Source organism: Solea solea, chromosome 7 (genome assembly GCF_958295425.1).
Source record: "Solea solea chromosome 7, fSolSol10.1, whole genome shotgun sequence".
Lineage (NCBI taxonomy): Eukaryota > Metazoa > Chordata > Actinopteri > Pleuronectiformes > Soleidae > Solea > Solea solea.
In genome coordinates, this window is record NC_081140.1 from 15,898,330 (window position 1) to 15,921,456 (window position 23,127).

The 23,127-nt window shown below is 40.3% G+C and overlaps 4 protein-coding genes across 5 annotated transcripts in view; 2 read left to right on the plus strand and 2 right to left on the minus strand.

The window, feature by feature from the left end:
- Positions 1-5,673, plus strand: part of LOC131462501 (inositol-trisphosphate 3-kinase A-like) — a 15,529-nt gene extending 9,856 nt beyond the window's left edge. Inside the window, exons 2-7 of the mRNA XM_058633776.1 lie at positions 1,224-1,323; positions 1,761-1,974; positions 2,068-2,272; positions 2,704-2,805; positions 3,298-3,369; positions 3,534-5,673. Coding sequence (XP_058489759.1) covers positions 1,224-1,323; positions 1,761-1,974; positions 2,068-2,272; positions 2,704-2,805; positions 3,298-3,369; positions 3,534-3,743 — 903 coding nt within the window. The 3' untranslated portion in view covers positions 3,744-5,673. The remainder of the gene's footprint in view (positions 1-1,223; positions 1,324-1,760; positions 1,975-2,067; positions 2,273-2,703; positions 2,806-3,297; positions 3,370-3,533) is intronic.
- actmap (actin maturation protease) lies at positions 5,648-11,514 on the minus strand. Its single transcript, XM_058633795.1, has 7 exons — positions 11,382-11,514; positions 11,023-11,240; positions 9,147-9,215; positions 8,816-8,940; positions 8,026-8,155; positions 7,386-7,456; positions 5,648-6,882 (listed from the first exon to the last, which is right to left on the minus strand). Exons 2-7 carry the CDS (start codon positions 11,211-11,213, stop codon positions 6,533-6,535), a joined length of 936 nt encoding a protein of 311 aa, XP_058489778.1. The 5' UTR covers positions 11,214-11,240; positions 11,382-11,514; the 3' UTR covers positions 5,648-6,532.
- Positions 11,515-12,920: 1,406 nt separating this feature from the next.
- On the minus strand, positions 12,921-23,094 carry gfm1 (G elongation factor, mitochondrial 1). Its single transcript, XM_058633767.1, has 18 exons — positions 22,890-23,094; positions 22,636-22,788; positions 22,409-22,541; positions 21,647-21,851; positions 21,263-21,379; positions 20,845-20,995; positions 20,089-20,243; positions 19,908-19,992; positions 19,648-19,785; positions 19,380-19,481; positions 19,193-19,249; positions 18,969-19,106; positions 18,569-18,651; positions 15,106-15,268; positions 14,805-14,949; positions 14,546-14,706; positions 14,360-14,413; positions 12,921-13,886 (listed from the first exon to the last, which is right to left on the minus strand). Exons 1-18 carry the CDS (start codon positions 22,962-22,964, stop codon positions 13,755-13,757), a joined length of 2,247 nt encoding a protein of 748 aa, XP_058489750.1. The 5' UTR covers positions 22,965-23,094; the 3' UTR covers positions 12,921-13,754.
- On the plus strand, positions 13,137-18,315 carry lxn (latexin). Of its 2 annotated transcripts, none has more exons than XM_058633796.1 (7): positions 13,137-13,289; positions 16,263-16,439; positions 16,557-16,619; positions 17,112-17,280; positions 17,371-17,507; positions 17,662-17,724; positions 17,979-18,315. In XM_058633796.1, the coding sequence occupies exons 1-7, from the start codon at positions 13,137-13,139 to the stop codon at positions 18,102-18,104; spliced, it is 888 nt and encodes a 295-aa protein (XP_058489779.1). In that variant the 3' UTR covers positions 18,105-18,315. The 2 variants fall into 2 exon arrangements, with proteins under 2 accessions (XP_058489779.1, XP_058489780.1); XM_058633797.1 differs by lacking the exon at positions 13,137-13,289 and adding an exon at positions 15,656-15,998.
- Positions 23,095-23,127: the final 33 nt, after the last annotated feature.

Consider the following 23,127-nt stretch of genomic DNA (forward strand, 5'->3'; position numbering starts at 1 on the left):
TCTGTGTCTGTTTACTTAAAAAAAAAAAAAAAAAAACACTGAAGGAATGATTCAAGAGTTTTGTAATTGAGACGGAGCCAAGACAAATATTCAGTCATCCTGTTTGCGTTTCGGTAGTATGCTTTGTTACATTAACACATTCCCGTCATAAACTGGCTGCTCGTTTGTTGTGATTTCCCGCACGCACACACACAAACACACACTCTAATCAGTTGATGACATGTTCTTCTCAGATTGCTTGCGTCAAACTTACTGTTGCACACTGTCCTTGCACTGGTATTTCCCAACACGGATAACAGTGACACACACACACTCGGTTTTACAATCCCCACAGGGGCAAGTCATTGATATAATGCATTATCACACCCCCACCCTGTCCTTAACCACAGCAGCTAAAAGCTAAATGACTTTAAACTTAACACTAATCTAACCCTTATGTAATTGTATCCTGATTCCTAAAACTAAGTGAACCCTATGAGAGCAGTCATGGCCGATTTAGAATCTAATACAACTGTTCTCCATCTGCTCCTGGTCTCTCTCTTCTGTCAGTACCTTTCCCTTTCCTTTTCTCTCCCCTATTTAGTTGCCCCCTATTTTCTGTTCCCCCCCTTTTTCCCCTTTGACCCCAACCGGCCAGGGCAGATGGCCGCACATCTTTGAGTCTGGTTCTGCCAGAGCGTTTTGTTTTTCTCCTCTCCACTGATGCCAAGTGCTTGGCTCGCTGTGTAAACTGTTGGATTTCTCTTCCCCTCTGTCTATAATAGTGTAAGGTTGAGCTAATGTATGTTGTGATTTGGTGCTATACAAATACAAATTGATATGATTTGATTTGGCTTTGAAATACACACACACACACACACAGATATACTGTATACAGTGTGAAAATAAAGGTCTGTTTTACGACACCACAGCGATGGCTCTGGTAAATGTTTTATGAATGGGCTTTGTCACGTAGGTTGTCCACCTGGGTGTACAACCTTGGGCAAATGGGCGGATCTGTCCAATGTCTACAGATGTGTGTGTGTGTGTACTACAGGGTGTGTTTCCTTTTAATGAATAATCACTATTGGCCTGCATTTCACTCAGTGCTTTGTTTGGCCAGAACATAAACCCTCAGGTTGATTAGTCACTTTCAGCTCTGGTTTTGTCATTAGTGTGACTGACCACGCAACTCCTTCTTAACAAGAAGATGATGTACTTTGTGTTTTGTGCCCGTTTCCCAGAACAAGTCCTGGCAAAAGTTGAAGACTATGGTCCACTGGTCCCCCTTCATTGTGTCCTTCAAGAAGCGTTACCCATGGGTGCAATTAGCTGGCCATGCAGGTATGCTTAAACACACATGTGCCGTTGTGAAATATGCATACATGGTCATTATATAATTCATTTACTTCATTCTAATTTCTGTTCAAGGTCATAGACTGTTTCATTTTTTGTTACCTTTTAATAACATTGTCCTACTCGAGGGTCCAACACTGCTGCCTGAAGTCCTCAAACTAGGTCTTTTGTTATTGTTTTGACTGAGGGACCCATAATGGCAAAAATTACTGTAAATTGATACCAAAAAACACAAGATTTTGCTACGAGCAAAGGTCATACAGTCAACAATCATACCTCATTTATTTCATGTGTAAAAGTTGTGCGTGTTTTTTTTTAAGCTACACATCTCCTGACTTTATCTTCAGAGTTATAATACAAACAAGAGAGAGGAAATTGATTTTATCAGCTAGAAGTTTGAGAATGATTCAACGATTTCCTTCCAGGTAACTTCCAAGCAGGAGAAAACGGACGCTTGCTAAAGCGATACTGCGAGTGTGAACAGCAGTGTCTACAGAAACTGATGAAGGACACTCTGCGTCCCCACGTACCTGGTTATCACGGCGTGGTGCAGCGAGACGAGCAGGACTATAATGTGATGGATGACCTGCTGGCCGACTTTGAGTCACCCTCCATCATGGATTGTAAGATGGGCAGCAGGTAAGGCTGTAAGAGAATGACAGAACCTTAAAATGAACAGATTTTACAAAAAAAGTAAGGAAGAAGGAAGATTAAACAACAAATACCTTTCAGGACATACCTTGAGGAGGAGCTGGTAAAAGCCAGGGAGCGTCCACGCTTGCGGAAGGACATGTATGAGAAGATGGTTGCGGTGGATCCCGGCGCCCCAACAGAGGTGGAAAGGGCCCAGCAGGGAGTCCTCAAACCCAGATACATGCAGTGGAGGGAGACGCTCAGCTCCACGGCCACTCTGGGCTTCCGCATTGAAGGCATTAAGGTGAAGAGTCATGCCTGGTGCAGCAATCAGTGTAACCATGGAGGAAAAAAAATAGTTTCTACAGGAAGTAATATTAATCAGTCCATTCCACTGGTTAGACCACAAACATAAAATGTAAAAGTCTTTTTAAGTGTTTGGCTGGATGTGCAGTCATGAACGGGACTTAAACCACATGGCTGGTCTTCATGATTTACCAGTAATTGTAGCTCTTTGTAGAGTTTTACTTACACTAGGATAAAAAAAATTATGTAATGATGATATGCTGTATTTAGGTATCACCATTGTTTTGTGGTTTTAGTTTCTTAAAAACACAACTCTAGCATGTACTGGATATAAAAAAAAAAAAAACTGTTAGTGATGTAGGTCATGAAAATAAAAATAATGAAGCAAAAAAGGAAATGTACAATATCCTGTTTTCTTGTTTTGTGCAGAGAGCTGATGGAACATGTAACACCAACTTCAAGAAGACAAAGAACAGAGAGCAGGTGATGCAGGCCCTGAAGGACTTTGTGGATGGCAACACTCAAATTTTGGTAAGTTACAAGTTCAATGCCAAAAAAAAAAGGTTTTTTTTAAAATGTATGTTTAAAAGAAACTGTTGGTGAAGATGGAAACAATGTATTTTCCCTGCTGTTGTTGTGATCAAAATAAGAGTAAATACATACTTTAGATGTGTTCAAGTTTGCTTATTACAAAATCATTTAAACAGAAGTGACACTGATTGTCTAGTATTTACTGTCACTGTAAAAAGCTTACTGCATATGCGTTTAGAAATGCAGTGTGTAAGAATTAGTGACCTCTAACGGTGAGACTGCATATTGTTAAACACACTCAGTTTCCCCAAGCTTTCCAGGGAACTACGGTGGCCTTCACAGACCAGAAAGAATGCAATTCATCTTCATTTGCATAGGAAGCTTCTGCTTCAAAATATGAAACAATAAACACAAGATTTTAAAATGGCTGTTTCTTTCAGAACTCCTGTTCTGCCACTCTACATTTATGTTGTTGTTGTTTTTTTTAAATAGAAACTATACCTGCAGCGGTTGGAGGACCTTCGCTCGGTCCTTGAGCAGTCACACTTCTTCAGGACGCATGAGGTGAGTCACACACACACACACACACTCACACTCAGTTTTCTGTGATTTCTCAACAGACCTGTTGGTCAAGTTGGAGATATGTGATATAATCTTGTCATTAGCGTCTGTGTGTAATTACCCACACGCCTAACATCACTAGTCTCACCGGTTTTGTCCTATCACAGGTTGTGGGCAGCTCTCTGCTGTTTGTGCACGATGCATCTGGAAAGGCCAGAGTGTGGATGATCGACTTCGGGAAGACGGTTCCACTCGTGGAACCTCAGACCCTGGACCACAGGAGTCCCTGGTCGGAGGGCAACAGGGAGGACGGCTACCTGTGGGGACTGGACAACCTCATAGACATTTTCACAAGTATGCTCCCTCACACGCCTTGATGAGGACGCTCAAGACTGTAATGAGAGTTCAGTCCGTTTCCAAGCTGTGGGAAAAAAAAAAATGCAAGATGAGGAGAATCTGAGGGAAAGTAAAGACTGCCAAAGGAATGATTAGAAGAGTTTGATTGCTTTTTTTTTTTTTTTTTTTCAAAACCTACACTATGATCCAAGGGTCTTTATCCTCTTGTACCAGTTTTGAGAAGAGGAGGAAAAGCATTGACAAGATTTCTATTACAAAGTGGAACATGCTAAAGGCCAATGTTGTGCATTATGCTCCGATTTTTGGAAATTACAGACAGACCTGCGATCAGGTGGTAGGTAAGGTACTAAAAAGACGAAGAGGGAGAATTCAGTGTAGAATTCTATCATTTGTCACTGACTGTGAGAACACGATCCTCTGACTTCATGGACCCTTGATAGTCATTATTTCCTGCAAAGACGCATATTTAGCATCACTCAGCTCCCTCTTCACCAGCTCCCTCTGCTGGTTAGAGTTGCACAGAGCACTCTGTCAGACATTAATTTATTACAGCAGTATAAAACCTATTTTTACACAGTTGTGGAGTTTGGTTAATGGAGTTTTATTATTGTCATGGACCACCTTTGATGTTTAAATATACAGCAACACTAAAACACTGGTCAGACCACGTGTTAACTAACTTGGTGTGTAAATACAATTTTATTTAAAGTTATTTTTGGCCTTGGTATATCCTCCTTATCTTGTTTGTATAACTTCTGTGCCTAGCATTTTTAAAGAAAGAGCTGTTTGATCATTCCAGTGCAGTGAACTCCCGCTGGGTTTGTTTCTTCTTCCAAAGACTTAACCCATGTGGTTCGCATCTAATCCCGAGGTTTAACTTCTAGTAGAAGCTGAAAGTGTTTCATTATTTGGATTTTTGTATGATTATGCAGTGAAAGTTTTATTTTGTATTTTTTTCTCCAAGCCACTGTGCATGAATCAACTTGGCTGCCAAGTAGTTTGTCTGGAATTTGTTGCACTATGAATTCTCACAAAGCCATTGAACAAATCAAGCAGTGCCTCGGTGTGTCTTACAATGGGAAGCAGCAGCCTAGTACTGGGTTTACAGATGCAGACGTTAAGCAACTTAACAGGGATTTAAACTGGTGTTCTCACTCTTTGCTCTCCGGTCAGTGTTTCAGATTTACAGTTTTACATTTGGAAAAAAAAAAAGAAGATGTGGTGTAAAGGGTGAAATGAAACTGGAATTACTCGATTGAACTGATAAGTTTTGTTTTTTTTAGTCTATTCATGAGATTTCATTTATGTACCAACTTACACCTGATCTTGAAACATGTCTTATGATTCAGAGGATAACGTGTTATTGGATATTAGACTGTCGCCGTCAAACATGTTGTAAACCTCACTTAGCTCAACTTACCTGGAGGTTTGTGGGTTACAATTTTTGTACACAGGATCTGGAGTTTACGACACTGTTAAATTTGGACGATTGTAATTTCCTGGACTACAACGCAACAGGTCAGTGGACACAACAGTCTCCTAGACGTCCTTGGACGGTGTCAGGCAGCTCTGTGAGTGTGAATGAGTGCGCGGGCAGTTGAACTGGCGCACAAACTGTCTACATGGGTGCTGACTGCTGACCTCATGATATTGAAATTTAAAATTCAGGAAACTAGTTTTTTCCATCATTAAATGAAATACACATATGAGAGGAATAAAGATGTTTACAAAATATTTTATCTCTTTACCTGCAAATCTATATTTGTAAAATGGCAAACTATCAGCTTTACAGAGTGGGTGCCGCTTTATTAGTAAGAGAACTGGATTCACAGCCACATTTTGTAAAGGCCATGCATTTTTAAGTTGTAAAACAGAGAGACTGCTGAAAATGGTTAATGAATCCCTGCTTTGTTCAGAAGGTCGTGGATTGCAATAAACTGGAAATTAAGAGTTTTGAGTTTTTCCTCTTTTTTCGAATCTCAAACCCGTCACAAACATGGAAATATAATTGTGCATAGGACTGACACAGAACCTATGCCCCCAACATAATAAATACAATAGTGTAAGGGCTGAAACAATGATTTCAATTGATTACTAAGTTTATTGTCACCTATTTTGATAATGGATTAAGTCGGTATGAATGTGAATATTTTCAGGTTCCTTTGCTCCACATAACAGACATTTCCTGATTAACAGGGAAAATAATAAATACAGATTAACCTTTCATGGAAAATAATTGTTAGTAGCAGCCCGAGCGCATCTGTGTCTCTGCATCATCAAGTCACTGTCATTACTCCACCCAACTATAAGGAGCACACCTTATATAATGCTATATGGTTTGCAATATATGGGTATGGATAAATAGTAGAAACCTCATGAGGAATTATAATAAGGTCATCTAAAATTTAAATCATGTTTTTGAGGAAAACATAATCTATGATCAATCTAAGACTCTTTTTTATTACCAAGAGATGGCTTCCTGATTTTCTCTTTTTATTAATATCTCACACTAAATATATTGTCATATCAACACTCACCGTTAGAAACACCAATTGTGCAACATACAATACCGTCATTGTATTAAAGTCTTTTGTGAAGCCCAGGTGAACACATTTAAAAAATATTGTTTTATACCTGATAGAGACTGTTCCTACTGTATGTCCAATGTGATTTACTGTAGGATCTCACACACACACACACACACATATACACACACACACACACACACACACACACACACACACACACACACAGGTGCATTTTGGTATCCAACACTTTCGCTGCAGCATGGTCCTTTTGGTGAGCAGGGTCACTCACACTTCTTATACTGCTCCTGTGTCCTTGTGTGGAGCAGCACCGCCTGTCCAGCCAGCCCGGCCTCCACACCACCGTCAGGGACCACATACTGTGTCCCGTCATCAGCTCTCTGTGGATCCATAGTCCTCAGTTGCTCATTGCTCTGAGCTAAACTGTCCAGGCTCCACAGCTGGTAGCGCAGACTTTTCCCCTGCTTAGCCAGGACGTAAACCTCTCGAAATCCTGAGCTGCCAACGGGACAAGTGAAACTGGTGTCGTTAAGCAGGTGGAGCCACGGCAGACTGGGATCAGTCTGATGGTGCTTTTCACTAACATTTCCCTGATCCAAACCGAGGAGAACACCTGGAGAGAAAGCACAAATAATAATAATGTACAGTATATAAAAAGTATTTAAATAACTACTCTCAACAGAAGGGACCTGTTCCATGTCTCCACAGCTGGGACTGATAACGAACAGTGCTGGATGTGATTTTGGACAGGATTCAAAAATATGCCACAACTCCTCAAGAAAATTTAACAATAAGACTCCTTAAATGAGTTTGAAGAGTATTAATGTGCACTGACATGAACATCCCACTGGCACTGCACCATCTAGGCCTCCTTAGTAACATTCTCAGAGCATCATTATGCCACCTCTGCTCTTTGAACGCTAGATCAACCAAATACTGTTTTAAAAACTGTGCTCTATTACTATCCTCAAATCATCTTCTTTCATGTGTTGCTAATAAAAACAACATTACCATTTTTTTTTTAGAGTTTAGTGTTATGCTTTATCACATTAATCCTGGCTTTTCAGAACCACCTGAACAAAACCTCCCTCTGATTGACCAACTATCCCGTCTTACCTGAGGCAACTGCCCAGTGTGCCCTGTGGCCGCTGCGCTGACATGGCTCATGGTTATAGTCCTCATCGTATCTGTACATACTGTCAAAGAACTGTGCAGTCCAACCGAACGATGCTGTATAACACATAGATGAGTCAAAAAAACATTTATAAAACTTAAAACAACCTTTCTAAGACATTTCTATGAGCCCCACATGACTCCCTCTGTGTTTCTCAGTACAGGAGTATTTTTTCTGTTTTGCGACTTTTCCACACTGCACACAGTGAGGCATGTTATGTCACAACTAAGCAAATAAATAAGAAGAGGCACAAAACACACGTAAAGCAAAACAGCTTCACTATGGTTGAAAACAAACAAAGTTTGGACAAAAATGCTAAAGTAAAGGATAAACAACACATGGTATATCAAAATAGTGTAGGAAAAAAGGAGCAGGGGAGAAAAACTAGGTCCAATCAGGACTGCAGTGTTGTGGTAATTACTCAGAGGTCCACAGGGGGTGATAGAAGTTTTGCACTGGAACTTTTTCCTGATTGTTATTTGTTTTAAGTAACTAATTTGAAAAGTGCTCCGTGTTTTACTCTTGCTCTAATATTAGCATTAAAACAGATCTTGTAGCGGTTTCGCTTTGGGTTAAGGATACGGGATGAGCACAGGCTGTCTCTCCCACAGGTGTTTGACGATGATTGCAGCGTTGTTTCCACTTAAACCTCCAGACAGCAGTTCAGCCTTACAGCCACAGATCTCTTCTGCCAGGAGGGCCATGTTGTTAGCTGGTAATATAACATATCTCAATGAGAAATAAACACAAATGAACCAAAAACAAAAAAACTCAAAACAGTCAGACAGCTTATACAGTATGTGTATGAGTAAATCACCACTAAAAACAAGTTCTATTTAAACTTCATCCTGCATCTGACTCTGATGGAGCCCAGCTAAGTGTTGTGTCACCTCATCTTTACATGTTTTAATTTTTGTAGGAAGATTACAGTTCTCAATTCACGTTCATTTGTTCTTTTTTTTTCTTCAAAGAAGGGTCGCTGTTCTTTTCGCTAACTTCCTTACTCGTTTCAAATTTGATGCAGACGTACTTGACGAGTAGACATTTTTTCTGACCCAGTGGACAAAATTTACATAAAAAAACAGTCAGTGACCCCTGCTTTCAAGTGTTTCATAACAGCTTTAAATGCTCAAACATGTTGGCTTCAGCAGTAGTAAAAATGTCTGCACCACTAACACCATCAATACTGGACTGTGTCCATGAAGATGCCGTGTCTTCACGTCATGTGTGGCATGCCATACACACAACACTCTTTCACTTTCACAGTTTGTAAGACATAGGACAAGTTACTTTGAGGCTTTGGGAGGATTCAGTGCTTGGACTTTCGATCAGAACCAGTCTGCTGTGATACTAATTTTCATGTTTTTGTTACCTGAAAACATTTCACCCTGTGCTGTGTATCCCCTGCTCCGTGCCGTCTGAACCACAGTTTCCATATCAATGCTGAGTGCTGGCCGTCTAAGGTGAGCAGCCATCCACAGAGCCACCAGACCACACCTGTGTGTCACATGAGTCACACACACACTCACAGTCACAGTCACGCTCCAGCGAACACGTCATGTGTCATGACTTCAACTTTAAAGCATTTAGGTCGACACAATGGCCCTGCTGTGCTAAGCACTCTACTGGTGTGACGTATGAAGTGCTTTTCATTAAATGTTACTCGACAACAATCGGGTTGGCACCAAAGTTCACTGACTTACTGTGGACCATCTTGGATGAGAGACGGCACGTATGTGTTCACCAGAATCCACTGCAGGTCCTTCCTGAAACTGGAGCACAAAATCCACATTACAAACATGCATGAGTAAATGGTAACTGCTTATTTGGTACATGTGTATAATCTCTGACTGTCTGTGTTATCAGATATTTATGAACCTTGTGTTTACTGTGACTGTGTTTAAAAGAAATATTCCAGCTTTAAGAAAGTGAGGTAGACAAAATTAAAACTTAAAAGCAAATTGCTGGCCAATCATTTGCTCTATGATCATTAAATATTGAGTTTTACTCCTGAAGGAGTGTTGAAGAAACTTGTTGTGTTTTTAAACTTATTCACAGATAGGGAAAAAGAAACACTTGTTAAACGCAGTCACATTCTGTAAATCTGAGGAAAAAATGTCTCAAAGTGTGTGTTGCACAGTGCATGACACCAAGGTTCAAGATGTCTTTATTATCCTCAAGGGGCAATTTGGTTTACTTCCGGCAGTCACATATAAACATCAAGTATCACAACACGATAGATACATAAATACAACAATAAATACGTACAACACTAAGAGAGACATATTAGAGGGCTGATTCGACCAGAATTATACTACATTTTGAACCTGTAGGTTCCACATCACGGTAACGAAGCATAACATTTTTAATTTTAATTATTATTATTATTTTTTTTTAATTTAAAATAACATTTTTATTTTAATTTTATTATTCTATTCTTTAATTCTATCACTCTCACACTCACTCCTATGGTCAATTTAGAGTGTCCAATGTACCTAATCCCCACATTGCATGTTTTTGGACAGTGGGAGGAAGCCGGAGAACCTGGAGAGAACCCACGCACACACGGGGAGAACATGCAAACCCTATGCAAAAAGGCCCTTGTTCCAACCTCGCTGCAAGGCGAGAGTGCTAACCACTACACTACCGTGTTGCCCTAAGTTTAAACTGTTTTTTTTTATTGTTTGGGCTGACCGGGTTCTGGAAGACTGGAATTTCGTTCGAACCTCATGTTCTAATGTGTGTTGTTATGACAATAAAGAATCTTGAATCTTGAATCTAAAGTTGTCCCTCAGAGGATGGCTCCGGTCAGCAAAGACGGATTTCGCTTTTTTAACACCTGACCCGATAGAGGTCATCAAAGGTGTACAGGGCTGTTCTAGCAATTTTGCTGTACATCTTAACAATACCCTGTAAGTGATTTACCATTGCACTTTAAACCTAATAATGTACGTGATAAGATAATCCTTTATCAGTCTCACAATGGGGAAAGTGTCACAACAGCAAAGGCAGTCAGGGAAATAATAAAATGCATTTCTACACCTGTGAATGTACATTATACAAGATTATCCACTATTAATTCAATTATTTTCTAAAAAGTTTGCATGTTCTCCCCGTGTGTGCGTGGGTTTTCTCCAGTTTTTCCCACAGTCCAAACATGAATATTTGAGTGTTAAGAGTGGACGGTTGTTTGTCTTTATCTGTGTCACTGTGATGGACTGGTGACCTGTCCAGGGTGTACCCCGCCTTTCACCCTATGTCAGCTGGGACTGGCACCAGCGTGCCCCATGACCCTTAATGTGGTGGATAAAGTGGTATAAGATGGATGGATGGTGGAGACAAAGCATATCAGACTGACAAGATTTTGTATACTTTTAAGTGATGCTGTTATCTTGGGCAAGTCTCTCTTTTAATCTCAATGAGACATATAGTGCAAAATGTAACCTTTCTTTTGTGTTATTTTACTTCAGGAATAAACATTCATTGATATATTTACTATAGTAGTTACTCTCTTATATAAATAAATAAAATGGGACTTTTATGCAAATAAAGAGACCTTTCTCTCAGTGTTTCCCTCACCTGCTGTCCCTCTGACTGAGCAGTAAACGCGCCTCTGTGTTGTCCCCCTCTACAGGACTCCTGCTGCTGGCTATGGTCTGATACAGCTTCTTGCGTGTTGAAGTTGAAGGAGCGGGTGGAGGAGGAGCGGGTGGAGGAGGACCAGGGGCAGGAGGAGGAGGAGGTGGTGAAAGAGGACACTTCACTGACATTTTCTTACAGTTCCTTCCGCGTTAATCCTACAATGACAGGAGGTTTGGGCAGTGTCAGCACCAGTACACTGTAAACAGTGAATACAAACGCAACCCGTCTGCCGTAAAGAGTTAACTAAAACATGTGTTGCTCTCGAGTCGAATCGAATTTAAAGTGCTTTCACTCACATTTATCACACTTGCTTCCTCTCCCGCTCTGCACACCGCCGCAGTCAGTCCGCTAACGGCACCGGCACTCGGCTCCGGTTCCGTGGTTTCATCCATATTTGGAACATGAACTGCTCTTCCTCTCTTCTTCGGGTTGCAGTTTGTGGCAGACTAAACGCTACGAAAGCGCAGTGCTGCCCTCTTGTGGACATTTTTAGTTTTGACTTTATAAAGTACACTGATGAAAAAACTTCCGGAAACGGTCGAATGGCGGATGGAAGACAAGACGTCACTCTTCAGTAAAGATATGTTATTGAGTTTTTGCTAGTCAAAACTACAGTTACAGATATCTGCTATTCAGTTTTTACTAGTCAAAATGACACTAACATATCTGCTATTCAGTTTTTACTAGTCAAAATTACAGTAACAGATATCTGCTATTCAGTTTTTATTAGTTAAAACTGCAGTTACAGATATCTGCTATTCAATTTTTACTGGTCAAAACTACAGTTACAGATATCTGCTATTCAGTTTTTACTGGTCAAAACTACAGTTACAGATATCTGCTAGTCAGTTTTTATTAGTCAAAACTACAGTTACAGATATCTGCAACACACATACATTTGCTGTATCTCAGGTGTAGACAGAATCATGAAAATGTGAGTAAAATCAAATGATGACATTTTACAAACCGTATCTAGACAATGAAGAAATGCTGGAAATTGGAAATCCAGTTATAGTTAACATAAGAGCAGAATTTAAAATGTCACATTTCTTCATGGACATTATAAGGAGATAAATTAACAGTTTTTAATATAAACAGTCATGGACTTCAAAATTGTGTATCACAGTGATAGATCCACATGTTTCTAAACATTTCATGGCAAGTTTCATGAAACATTGGATTTTTGGCTTGTGTCAGCTAAGGGAGTTTGTCACTGGACTGGACCTACTGTATGTGCAAAGTTTGATTTTGTTTTAATGCCCGGTAAGTTGGATTTTCCCCATAGAGGTAGTAATACCAATAATATTCAGCTTCGGTCAGTGTCACGTCCCTAACAAAACACAAATGCACAATAACGTGGAGGAAATCCATCTTTTTTCCATAACGGTTATTCACTTCATCAGCAGTTTCTCCCCCGTTTCCTCTTCCTCTCACCAGTTAAAAAAAAATCTTTTTCCACACTATTGTTCTCTTTCATCCAAAAGCAAAGAAAAACATGGTTTTCGAGCTTTCCTTCTAAAGCTTTTTTAATCCATCAAATTAAGTAGTTGGATTATGTTATGTGACAAAAAAGTATTTTGTTAAGATTTGATTTCTAGTTGTCTTAAGGCTGCTCATCTCAACTCTCCAGCTTGGTTTTAGGCCTTGAACATTATTGATAGATTTTGCGTTTGAACTTAACCAGGACAATCAACATGTTGTTCAGCCCATCAGGTTCACGTTAATCTGCTGTAATGGAAAACTTTTTCCTGAGATTATCATTTGTTGAACCATTTAGTGGCTGACAGGTTACGTGAGTTGGTACATGAGCCTACAAAGAATAGAACAAGACAAAGTGGAACAGTATGTTGTTTAGTTAGAGATAAAAAAATAAAAATAAGCAGATGGTGTCAGGAAGACAGCATGATCTGGACAGTCTCTCCTTGGTGCTTCCGCTCCTCCTGGTCGTTATATAACTCCACACTGATGGGAGGGTCATTTCCCTGCTTGGACTCTTCCACACAAGTTCTTTTCCCTTTTTCTCTAACGTCTGTGTTTTCCAGGAAACTAAAATGTCTTTGAGCAGTCTTGTTTTTCTGGCTGTTTTATTGGGGGTAAATGGGAGCCCCAGTGTGACGATTAGACCTGAGGCTTCATCAACGGACATTTCAGGTCATCCAAACAGCTTACCAGAGACAGCAGATGAGACCGACACCTCTGGACAGGTGAGACAAAATGAGTTCTCACCCTGAAATTAAGCCGTTTTTGTAGGACGCAGCCATGTGTGAAGTGTCAGATTGCCACTCACGGTGGTGTGTACTTTACTTTGTGGGGGAAATTAACAATCTGCACAAAAATACACTTTAAAAAGAAGGGTAGCCTATGTGTATTTGCTGCAAGTATTATTAAATCAAAACCACTATGTACATAGTACAAAAGCCATAACAAGCTCAACTCAACACACTGAGCTTCCTTATCAATCTCCATCTTAAAAAATGCAGAATCTTGAGGTCATAATGTGGTGAAATCAAAGTAATAAATAAGGGTTTTACTACAAAGCAAAGGTGAAATGTCAAGTTACGTTTGGCTTCACTAATTAAAGTCGCTTCATGGTTGATGTTGGACAGAAAAGGTACCTAAAGAAGGAAGGGTGTCATGACAAAGTCCAGTTGAGCAAACAGGAACAGCCTTCAGTTCTTCCACTTGCTCTTCTTTGCAGGCAGCTGCCCTGTGGCCTCAAGGTATTTGTGGATGAGTTCTTCTTGTGTGGATGACAGGCAGGCCTGATATCTGCTGTAATCCATGGTGTACTCGCCTTTTCCCTGAATAAACAATGATAGAGGACGTCAGCTGTCTCACTGGCTAAAACAAAAACATAGACACACTAATCTGAGTCTTAAAGCTGTAGTGCATAACATTTAATATCAATCAAAAAAACAGCTGGGAACACTTAAGAATGTAGCTGAAAATGTCCTGAAGCATCCATGAAAGTTTCAGAAGTGGATTCTATTGCTAAAAATAAACCTGAATGTTCTGCAGTTCAAGGGGCTAAACTCTTATTGCAACAGGGTGGTAGAGAGTGGGGGTCATGCGGGACCACCGTGGCAAAAGTCATGTAGAGATGCTGGCAGTGTTTTGGTAATTACTCAGAATTCCTCAGGGGAGCAACAGATGTTTATACACTAGATCTACAAAGCTGAATAACCGATGACCTTCTTATATCGGGGCTACACTCTTGCTTCTCTGATATATCAATATGATCTGCATTAATGCACCAAATTGCCTTTGAACTTACTTCAGTGCAGGAGCGCAATTCTGAGGCGTATCCAAACATATCATTCAGTGGAACCTGGTGGGAAAAAAAAGAAGAAGATGAAATTACTCATGTAATACAAATGGAAGTGAGGGATGATGGAGCCAACCCTTGTGAGCTACAACACTCTGGATACCTGCTGTATGCAAATGTACAAACAGGACTCACATCAGCGTATAGAGTGAAGTATCCCTCATCCCCGTCCTGTCCTGTGATCACACCATGCCGACGGTTGACACCAGAAATGACTGCTCCCTGAAACTCTTGTGGTGCTACGATCTCCACAGACATGATTGGCTCCAGGATGGCCGTCTTGGCTTTTTCCATGGCTGTGGGGAAGACATAAAGGTTTAACCAATGAAGCAGAACAAGGATTCAATTAAATATAATGACAGCAGGAGAGATCTGAAGTAACTTGAACACATGCCTTGCTTTAGAGCGCCCTCTCCTGCACGGATGAAGGAGATCTCATTGGAGTCAACCATGTGGTTGGCCCCATCTTCTAAGACAAATCGGACTCCTGAGATCTTGTGCCCACTCAGCGGTCCCTTCTCACAGGCCTCCCTGAAACCCTGCGGCATGATAGGAAGGAACAAGGCAACAAGGTCAAAGAGAGTGAATCTGGAGAAATCAAATCATTTAATGTTTTCATTTCAAATATCTACATTTTCTTTCAAATATTTCACACCTACTGTGCAAACTGTGACCACAACAACATTACAGCATACCTTTTCAATAGCGGGTACGAACTGCTTTGGGACGTTTGTACCAACAGTCTGGTCTTCAAACTCCAGCTTGGTGGAATCCTCTGGCTCCAGAGGCTCAAGGACCCCAATAACTTTACCATACTGGCCAGAGCCGCCGCTCTGCTTCTTGTGAGTGAAGTCAAACCTACAACAGACGAGACAAAATGCATGTCACTGGCTTTCATGTTTTTCCATTTCATTTTTATTGAGATGTATTGACTATAAAGCTGCAACTAACGATTACTTTCATAATCAATTACTTTCTCTATTAATTGAGTTACCGTCTGGTCCATAAAATGTCAGAAAAATGTTAAATGTGTGTTTCCTAACCCTGGAAATTATGATGGTCTCAAATGTCTAGTTAATTATTCACTTTTAATGATTTATTTGTTATGTGGAGCAAATCAACCAGAAAATATTCACATTCAAGAAGCTGAAAAAACAGAAAAATATCAAAATAGTTGCAGATTAATTTGGTAATAGATTAATTATCTAGTAATAAATTCAGCCTTATTTGACTATTACATATTTGGTAAGAAAGAAATAATTCAGATTATAAAATGAAAATGTATTTAGGTTTTATGGTAATATAAAGCCTCTAGTTAAAAAGTTGTAATATAGGCCTTTATATGTTGTAATTTAATGGATGAATCTGAACAAAGCACCATTTGGAAATCATTCTCACTAAAACAGTGCTACAGAAAACCAGAATAAAGTTCTGCGTCTTTAAAAAAGGGGGCCGTCCTAAACCTTTGCTGTCAAAGGAAGTAGGAAGTAATCTTTCCACTTGCATGGGGAGCAGCTGACTCTGAAACACGGAGCTGATAAAAACTTTCCACCTGCCCTATACTTGACAGGAAACCTCAGCATTCCAGGTACAAATAAGATCATTCTTATTTCACTATTCATTCTTTTCAGGAACACACATCTTTACTCTACAGTTCTACATATTTTATTTACTTCCCTTGTCACTTCGTCTTGCTTGAACTGAGGCTTTTCCTATGTAAACTGGCATTTGTCAAAAAGCTCCACCCTAGTGAAAATCGAGGGCCAAAGTCCTTCAGGATCTGGACCCTCCCTCCTCACGACAGCATTTTCTCCTTTGTCTTCATTGTGTCACTTCTCATTGTCCACACTAGGTGAGAGTTTTAGAAGTGGTGGAGGCTGAGGAGGATGAGATGGCGACTGGCGAGCTGAACCCCAATCACTACCCTGCTCAGAGAGCAGCCAATGTGGTGCGACACTACCTCAACACCCGCTATGGCTCTCCATACAGAGTGTTCACACTTAACAGGGTCCACAGTGGGAACGCAGAGGTAAGATCAACTTCAGTAATGAAATATAAACACTAAAAACTGTGACCGCTCTGCAACTCTGATCTTAACACAGAACAGTGAAAAGTTCTGATACTGGTGGGTTTATTTCCTTTTCAGGACATGGCAGACGCTGGAAGAAAGTATCAGCTGGAGATCTCAGTGCAGGACTTCATTAGCAATGTAGGTTAACTTTCTTTTTCTTTATCAATCATACACAACATGATAGACACAATCATCACATGATTCTAGATACAGACAGATGGAATAGTTTGAGCTGATGTTAAAAGTAGGGATGGGAATCTGTATCGGGCCGACTGGTCAAAAATCCCTGGATTGGATATCGGACACACAAAAGAGTGGTATGGTCCCATCCCTAGTTAAAAGTACCAAAAACAAAACAAGGACTTAATTTTCATATGGTAACATCATCTTCTAAAGACTGTAAAGGCAAATTTAAGTCTTAAGTAAACAGCTAAATAATCCCCATTCACAGAAAGCAGGTGCGGCCAGTACTGACATGATTTATTTCAGAGCAGATAAAAAGGAGGCTCACGTTTGTTTGTATGATGGATGATGTGGTGCAACACTGACTCACTGGCTGCCATGGTAACGATTTGGACAACACCTTTGCTCTGTATGTTTTTCCTTCAAATCTACCTTTTATACATCTAGAAAACAGAGAAATGCTCCGCAGAGGTTTTGTTTCCAAGAGGAGAACCACAGGACTCACCCTCTGTTCAGGCCTCATGTGAGGAGCTGCTGAAAATCGACACCAAAGCTCAAGAAGAGGCCTGGTACCAACAGAATAAAAACCAAAGCCTGGTGACGGCACATTTACCCGGTATGTAAAGTAAAACAAACTCTACAATAATATGCATTATGGTTTGTGGTTTTTATTGAAGTGCTGTCTTTACTAATCTTGACTTTATAGACAGCTATGGTCACATTGACCCTGGCAATGAGCCTCTGTGGCATCTGGGCATTGTGGCTGCCAGCTTCATCATGCTGAATGAATCCACTGAAAACACTCTGTACAACATGGCTCAGGTGGCCAACGTCACACAGCTGGTATGTACTTAGTTGCTTTACCTGTTAGGTTTACTCGCTAATCCTTGATTGATGTGTTACTACAATCCTTTACTAAATGTTATGTGCCCATTTAAAATATATTGTATACATTTTCTGCAGTTCTTGACACTTTAATTTTCCTTCACCGGTTTAGGAAACTGAGAACGACCAGCTGAAGTTTGACTACTACATATTGCTGCATGACATGGTGTCTCAGGTAACCACTTGGTACAAGATACCTTTAAATGCACTGAAAAACAGTCAAATAAAGAGCTGTGGTTTTCATCATCATAATTATTTAAACTCATGCTCTGGCTGCTAGTCTTTGTTTTAACATTTTATACTGAAACAAATGCAACAATCTGTTCATCAACCATGGTCGGGTACATAATGGCACTAAAAGAGACAACCTACAATTACTCTCATGCTTAATGTGAAGAACTGAATCACCACCTTTTTTTTTTTTTACAGGAAATCATTCACTGGAAACTGCTGTTCACCTGGTCTCCTGCAGAGGGTGTTAAAGTGCTGCAGAAGGAACTGATGCCCAAATGCCATCACTGTGAAACAGTGGAAGTGATGGCAAACACAAACTAAACCACAGACAGTCATCACACTGCCACCAGAACCAAAACAGCAGCTTGATTTTCACATTGTGTGTTTTTATGAGAAGAAAGGTGCAGTTTATAACCAAGAGACAGATTATTCCATTTTAGATCACTACTATTTCCTTTACTTCTTACTTATGGTTGATTAGAGCATTTTGTCCAGTGTAAAAGTTTAATACTATATAAATGTTCAGTTTTGAGCTCTGTGTGTATTTGTTCTTCTGTCTTCTTTGCAAGGACCAGATCACAGTGAGAGGACCCTGTGGCCTTCAAACATCCAACACTTAATTGTGGGGTTAGAATTAGGTCTGGGTTAAGGCCACAGATATGAGTTGGGATTTAATTGAGACAGTTTTGACAAGGTTAAGAAGCTAGGTAATACAGCATGCCAATCAATGCTCTGACAACTAGAGTCATAGGTGTGTGTGTGTATATAAGGAGATGAGGACTTACGTTACAGGAGCGGTGATGGTTTCTCTGAAGGCCACTTTGGGTTTCCCCATCACACATGTACAGTTGTATTCCCTCTCCATTCTCTGAAACAACAAAACACAATCATGGATTAGAGATATAATCAGTTTAAACTATATCAAATTTCAATTTAAGTTTATTTGGTCTCACCATCACAAACTGTATATCCATACACTGTACATGATTAAGAACAATAAATATAAAAAAAAAAAAAAAATGTGAGTGACATTTTTCTTAAATTTGCACATTTTAGTTATTGGTTTATTCACTTCCAAAACCCCCTTGAACCAAAACACCCCCTGTGACCCTCCTGTGGAGGATAAAGTGGTAGAAGATGGATGGATGTCACATGTGTTTAACATGCAGCATGTGCTTGAGGTACCTGCGAGTAGATTTCCAGGTGCAGCTCGCCCATGCCCGAGATGATGGTCTCTCTGCTTTCTGTGTCGAAATGGACTCTGAATGTTGGATCTTCCCTGGTGAAACGGTTGATACCTTTGGAAAATTTGTCTAGGTCGTTCTGTACAGACACAGAATAGTGAGCAGTTAGTTACAACTCTAGAGTTAAAGTTACAGTACATAAAAGGGGAGTTTAAGCATTTTTACCTTGTCTGTCGGCTTCATTGACATGGAAATGACAGGTTCTGGGACGTGAATCGACTCCTGTCAAAACAAAGCGATTTACTTGTGTTATTATACGATCTCTACGTCATCAAATTTCCCAGAAAAGCTCCATATAAAAACAGGCATCTTCTGTCGTACGTCTTTAGCCCAGCGAGAACATGAAACTCACCATTGAGATGTTTTCGCTGGTTCTGTAAGTAAAAGTGTCTCCACTAGCACAGTCAATCCCAAACAGCGCACAAATATCTCCTGCATAAACTTCATCCACATCCTTCACAAGATGGAAAAGAGACAAAGGATTAATAGACAAAACAACACAGGAAGACATTTAATCTCCAAATGTGTCATGTCATTTTATGTTTCTCTGCCATTTCAACTGTGATTGTTTCTTCTGACAGAACCAACGTATGCCTTTAAAAGAAAAGAAAAAAACTCACCTCCAGCTGGTCAGCATGGAGACGCACGAGCCTCTGAACTCTGACCTTTTTGCTGGTGCGTGTGTTGTAGATGTATTCACCTTTCTTCAGGCAGCCCTGGTAAACCCGTACATATGTCAGCTGACCAAACCTCCCTGCCTATTAATGAGAGGAGGAGATCAAAGGAATCAGCACAACATAATGGAATGAGGGATTATTGTTAAGTAAAGACTACAAGAATGAAGAAGTCACACAGATTTGATTTATCATTAGAGCCTCACCTCTAGTTTGAAGGCAAGACCAACAAATTGATTTGAAGCATCTCTTGTCGGGTCCATTTGAATCTTTGATTTTTCACTAGACTCTCTAACACAAATAAAAAAACAACAACAAACAAACATAAAAAAACAAAACTGACATATTATTAGTATATATTATTTACAGACTGAAAACTCTACTCACTCGTCATTGAGGATAGCATAGTTCTTGACTTCTGTGGGGTTCGGTAAATAATCAAGCACGGCGTCAAGCAAAGGCTGGATGCCCTTGTTTTTCAGTGCTGTTCCCACCAACACTGGGGTAAAGAGACGCTGCACTGTGACCCTGCGGATTGCAGCCTGGAAGATATTAAAGGGACATCAGGTCAAATGGTTCTTGTTCCAGTTAAGATATACATTTGAGGACATTTTAATGCCCTGAGCTAAATCACCTTGCACAAATAGAATGCGTATCCTCCTGCTGAGTGGTGGGAGGTTCCAAATAACAAAATAAAAACAGAACTGAGTTTGGAGGAGTTTGTCTTCTGATTTGTCCTTTAGCACCACCAGCAGGTTGACATTTGGATTTTAAACTGAAATGTTATGAAGTTTGATTCACAGATTCCAATTTCCCTCAGAATAAATTGTTATAACTTCATCAGCCATCATTACAACAAATGTAAAAGGTTTGAAACCTATTGTCTAGCCAAAGCTAATATGTTTAACATGTAAAATGTTAGCAGTTAAGTAAGTAAAGTGTCTGCTTCTCTGATTGCCTTTTACATCAAATCCAAATCTTAATTTAATCCTAACTTTGCACTGTAACTTTTATTCTCCTATTCAGTGTCTTACTTTGTTTATTCTTAACTGTAACAGCTGTACCTGAATGTCTGCATCAAATTTTCACACATATTTCAACGTTGATTAAGTTGTAGTTGATGCACTCTCAAGAAACACAAACCTTCAAGTCTTCATTAGAAGGAATTTTTTCCTCCAAGAACATCTCTCCCAAGATTTCATCAGCGTTGGCCACACACTCCACGAGCTCCTGTCTCCGCTCTGCAGCCTCTGCACGAAACTCTGCAGGGATCTCATCATAGCGGATATTTTGCCTGCAGGGAGGAGAAAACTGTTTGAATTGGTTCCATTTTGCTAAGGTACACAGCCTCAGTGAATAAAGATTTTGATTATTATGATCATACAGGTTTTGGGATTCTACTCATCTTCTACTGCTCTCACTCAAGCTATAAACAAACATTTATAAACTGAAGCACTTTTGGGGAAAAAAAATCTAATAATAAAAGTAACTAATTACACAGATAAAGAGACTGGTCTCTTCATGGTCAAGCTCCCTTACCCGAAGGGAAGGAATCCCTTACCCGAATGGTCCTTCAAAATAGATGCTGCGCTCCTGTACAAGATCAATGATGCCGCGCATGTTTCCCTCCAGACCCATGGGGATGCTCACAAAGGCAGCATTGTGGTTCAACTTGGTTCTAAAGAGAAAAAACAGCTGACTACAACACTGCTTGTGGAATACCTGTTACAATTTCATGTTAAAGCGTATTCAAATCTGTTACAGTTTGAACATAAAGCAAGCTTCTTGCATTCATGTGGCTAACAAATTGCTTTTAGTTCAGGAAAAACATAGGATTTGTGTATAAGTCATTATCATTTTTAAATATGATCTGGAATACAGTATCTACCAGTTTACCAGACAGGTCAGGAGTATCTTTTTTTTTAAGATACATTTCATAATGTACCTCATCTGCTGCAGGGCTCGCTTGTGGTTGGCGCCCAGTCGGTCTAACTTGTTGATGAATGTGAGGAAGGGCACGTTGTAGCGCTTCATCTGTCTGTTCACGGTCATGGTCTGACACTGGACGCCTCCCACAGCACACAAAACCAGCACTGCTCCGTCCAGCACGCGCAGTGCTCGCTCCACTTCAATGGTAAAGTCCACGTGACCTAGTGGGACACAGAATGGACGTTGATATTTAGAAAGACAGCAAAGTAAACATGATGATTTAGTGAGACCTTTGAGTTGTGAGCCACAGTCCTGGAGCTAGTTCACTTTTCTTTAAGGCCACATACACTGATCACATTTATGTAAATATTTTTAGTCCTTTTATAACACGCCAGTACATTTTTCATTTTATCTTAGTTATATGAAAAGCTGTTGCATATTCACACTGTTTGTACAGTAAAAGATTGTAATAATTGTAACTTTAAAATAAGTTAATGTTAAAAGTAAAATTAACAAAGAGAACAGTGAACCTCACACAGGATAAAGATAAGGTACGTGATATTTTGACATACCATGCCACGAGTTGTGTTCTGTATTCTATTTGATAATATTATGATTTGTTAGATGTATTTCATGTCAAGCCAAATGCACACTTCCACGCCTTTGGATTATAATGAACTACAATTACTATTATTGTCAGTCATGATTATTTGAAATGGTGGTGTTACGTAGCTCCTGTAAGTAGGTCTGACCAGATGCAGAGAAAGTATTTTATTACCTGGTGTGTCGATGATGTTAATGTTGTGGTCCTTCCACATGGTGTATGTAGCAGCTGACTGGATGGTGATGCCTCTCTGTCTTTCCAGCTCCATGGAGTCCATGGTGGCTCCGACTCCGTCCTTCCCCTTCACCTGCAATCCACAAAACAGGTCATTAACCCATCAGGGGCAGACAACACATGTGAAAACTTTCACGGTGAACAACCACTGCTCCACCGCCGCTCACCTCGTGAATCGCCGCTATCCTGCCGGTGTAGAAGAGGACACGCTCGGTCAGTGTCGTCTTCCCCGAGTCGATGTGAGCCGAGATGCCGATGTTGCGGATCCTCTCGTTGGGGAAGACACCGGAGGAGCATGACCGACAGCTGTTGATGAGCAACTGTAAAGACAAAACCACAGAAGAAGACCAATAATCAAACCACCAACGGTCAGCTCTGGAGTCAGATGATTAAACACATAATTAAATACACTCCAGGTCACCTTCGTAACAGTGACGCTTCGTGGTGCTAAAAGATGCGTTTTAGCCAAAGACAGTCCGGCATTTAGTACTCTCATTTTGACAACAGCTACGTCGAGAAGAGCGATATTATTCCTCCGTTCAAGCAACCTCCAACCCCGGACACACCGGTGAATGTCACGCGAAAGCGGCCCCCGGTGCTGACTTGTGAAACAATACTTCCGTGTCTACGGAAGCCCAGAGGTGTCAAAAACCTCTCTC